General features: G+C 48.7%; 1 protein-coding gene across 1 annotated transcript in view; it reads left to right on the top strand.

Annotated features, from left to right (window-relative positions):
* The first annotated feature begins 3,214 nt into the window (after positions 1-3,214).
* The window catches only part of UTF1 (undifferentiated embryonic cell transcription factor 1), a 1,236-nt gene continuing 934 nt past the window's right edge, over positions 3,215-3,516 (top strand). Inside the window, exon 1 of the mRNA XM_006146998.2 lies at positions 3,215-3,477. Coding sequence (XP_006147060.1) covers positions 3,291-3,477 — 187 coding nt within the window. The 5' untranslated portion in view covers positions 3,215-3,290. The remainder of the gene's footprint in view (positions 3,478-3,516) is intronic.

Genomic DNA, 3,516 nt, shown 5'->3' on the forward strand with positions numbered 1-3,516 from the left:
GAATAAAGCAGAGGTGTTAGATAAGAGGCAGAGATCTCAAGTGAGCTCGTATTTACTCCGAGATAGTCAGATACAGAAGGAAACACAGAGATGTGTAGAGACATAGTAGACATCCCAGCTCTATCCACTGAAATGGCTTAGAACAGGACTTCTGGACTACAGCCTTACTGATGTTTTGGGATGATTCTCTGTGTCCTCCAGGTTGTTTAAAACATCTCTGGTCTCCACCCACTACCTACCAGAAGTACCTTCCAACCCTCAGTTAAAACAACCAGAGGGCCATCACCATAGCCTAATGGTTAACGGAGACAGATACCACATGGCTGCCCATGATTTGAATCACAGCCCCAGCGGCCTGAAAAACATGCCTTGAAAACATGGCACTTTGTCCTCAATTTGGATTTGCCTGGTGTTTTTCCATGATTACCTTAGGGTTCTGTGTTTTAGGGAAGAAGACCTCAGAGATAAGGGGTTCATCCCATTCCATCCATGAGAGCACCTGATCACACAACACTGGTGATGTCAACGCCTATTGTTTGGTTAGGGTGCAGCCGCCTGTCTCTCCACTTTCTAGTTACCATCTCCCCTGTCCCTTACTCTGGTCACTGGAAACCAGTCACTAAGGTTACTAAGTCTATCCCAACTCATGGAGAGGGTAGTACTCCTGAAAGGGGTATCTGTGCAATATTTAGAATTCCTCTGTAAGGAAGATTTTGTCTTTTCTTCTTTTTTTTTTTTTTCTTGAGAGGTGTTTGCTATAGGGCGTGTGCGCTCACCAGAAAGACAGAGACAGAGAAACAGAAAGGGAGAAATCACCACCACCACCCCCGGGGAATGGCCACGCCTTAATCCCTTCTCCTCCATTCTCCTCTCAGATCTTGAGCGCGGGCGCGCGCGTGCACACGCACGCACACACACACACACACACACACACACACACACACACACGCCCGGCGTAAATTCAAGTCCGGAACTTGAACCACAGTTGACTATATGGGAGTCCAGCTACATAGCCATTACGCCAACTGCTGGTCCCTGTCTCTTCTTCTTTTATCTATTGACATTTTCTTGTACCTAGTTACTCATTCATTCCATGGGCGTGGGCTTGTGGATATTTACTCTACCTTTTAGGGGGTTTTTTGCTGATTGTTACAGCTTTGCCTAATGGGATCTTTCCCTGCTCTGTTCCTTTTTTCCTATGTCCTATCAACATGCTTTGTCCACTTTGCACCTTTTAAGCATGCTCTGGCTTTCTGGCACTACAGGATAATTCCAACTCATCTGATACTTTGTCAACTCCAGCCACAGAATCACCTGTTTAACCTTTTCTCAAAAACTCTGGTTCTCAGGAACCAGCAGTTAGCGTAATGGCTATGTCGCTGGACTCCTACGTAGTCGACCGCGGTTCACGTCCTGGACCTGGTGGCTTAAAACTCACGCCAGGTGCGTGTGCATGCGTGCCCAAGATCCCGAGAGAATGGAGGAGAAGGGATTGCGGCGTGACCATCCCCCCTGGGGGGTGATTTCTCGCTTTCTGTCTCTAATGTCTCTCTCTGTCTGGCGAGCGCACGCGCCCTACAGTGAAAAATCTCTCAAAAAAAAAAAAAAAAAGAACAACTCTGGTTCTCTTTTTTAGAGAATGTTATCTGGACCCAAGAGCTGGGTGGAAGGTGTGCCCAGTGCTCCTTGAATGTCACTGCTTCTAGGCCAGTGGTTCTATGAGAGGAGATTCTACCTACAGGACATCTGCCAATGTCTAGAGGCATTTCTGGTTGTCTTTATTTATTATTATCCCTAGGAGACACATGAACTCACCAGGGGTGAGGGTGGGGAGGTAGAACACATTCGCCAGTGGAGCATGGTCACACTGCAATCCCTTCTCCATTTCTCTATTCTGTTGAACACGCATGCACATGCGCCGGGCGTGAGTTTTCAAGCTGCCAGGGCCAGGGTTAAAATGGTGGCTGGCCATGTGGGATCTGGTTCCCTTACCCACTAGACTATAAGGTCAGCCCATTCCTTTCCAATCTTTATACAACTTATTCCTCTTTCTTGTCTTATTGCACTGGCTAGGACATCTAGAATAATATTTAATAAAAGTGATGTTGTGCATCCTTGTGTTATTCCTAATCCCTGGGGGAGATGTCCTATGTTTTATATTACCTATAACGTCAACTGTAGATGCACTTTATTAGAATAAATAAGTTATTTTCTAGAGTTTGTGAATTAGGGCACTAAGTCTGACAGATGGTCATAGCCCTTTATCAGATCCAGCCTTAAAACTGCCTGCCTGTAGTAACATATACCTATTGTTAATAGGTGCATTAATAAGTTAGGTATATGCCTCATGTGCATGTGAAAACCCACAACCATATTGGCATTGGGATTAGTAGCCAGTATGTACACTAATCACACCTAGAGAAAATGTACTATGGTACACTAAAGACAAAAAGGAAGGGGCCCAAGAGGGCTTTCTGGTGCTGGAGGTGTTCCATAGGTTGACATGTGCAGTGCTTAAAGGACATGGCACATACGTAACTATGCACAGCAGGCACAGCACCCATGTCACTACATTAATCAAACCTCAGATGGTTTTAAAATCACAGTCACGGGGACCAGCAGGTGGCATGTGTCATGGTGGTTAAGGCGCTGGACGCTCCCACATGGTTGAACATGGTTTGAGTCCTGGATCTGGTGGCTCGCTTTCTCTCTCTCTCTCTCTCTGTGTGTGTGTGTGTGTGTGTGTGTGTGTGTGTGTGTGTGTGTGTGTGTGTTGTCAAATTAAATGAATGAATAAATTAAATTAAATAATTATTATTATTTTAAAAATCACAGTCACTGGAAACGGCAGATGGCGTAATGGTTACATCGCTGGACTCTCACGTAGTAGACCTTGGTTCAAGTCTTGGACCCAGAGGCTTAAAACTTACTCTGGCGCCTGTATGTGAGCTCAAGATCCTCAGGGAAGACAGGAGGAGAAAGGATTGCAGACAATCACTAAGTTTTGTAGGTTCTACCTCACCCGACGGGAGGCAGGACTTTGCTTTGTACACTCACAATCCTAAGGGCCCAAAAGATGGATAAAAAAAACTAAGGCTCAGTAATAGATCAAGTTGAACTTGGAAGGCCGAGAGGGAGGGGCGGAGGGGGCGGGACTGACCAGGCGGTGGGAGGGTCGCGTAAACTCAGCTCCGACGGCGGAGGGCGGCGCAGGGTCCTCAGAGCGCGTGTGGGCGGCCCGGGTGGCGCCCACCTCCTCTCTCCCGCCGGTACACCAACTCGGCCCCGGGATGTTGCTCCGGCCCAGGAGGCCGCCCCCGCCTGCAGCCCCCGAGCTGCCGTCGCCGACCAGCCTTGACTCCGAGGTTGAGTCGTCTGGGGGCACCCCGGAGACTCCTCCAAGGAGGCCCTCCTCACCCAGCGCACTGGCAGACCCCACGGAGCTCGTGAAGCCGGTGTCCCCACGCTCGGCGCAGCGCACGCCCTGGAGCGCCCGGGAGACGGAGCTGCTACTGG

This window comes from Tupaia chinensis, unplaced genomic scaffold (genome assembly GCF_000334495.1).
Source record: "Tupaia chinensis unplaced genomic scaffold, TupChi_1.0 Scaffold000197_1, whole genome shotgun sequence".
NCBI lineage: Eukaryota > Metazoa > Chordata > Mammalia > Scandentia > Tupaiidae > Tupaia > Tupaia belangeri.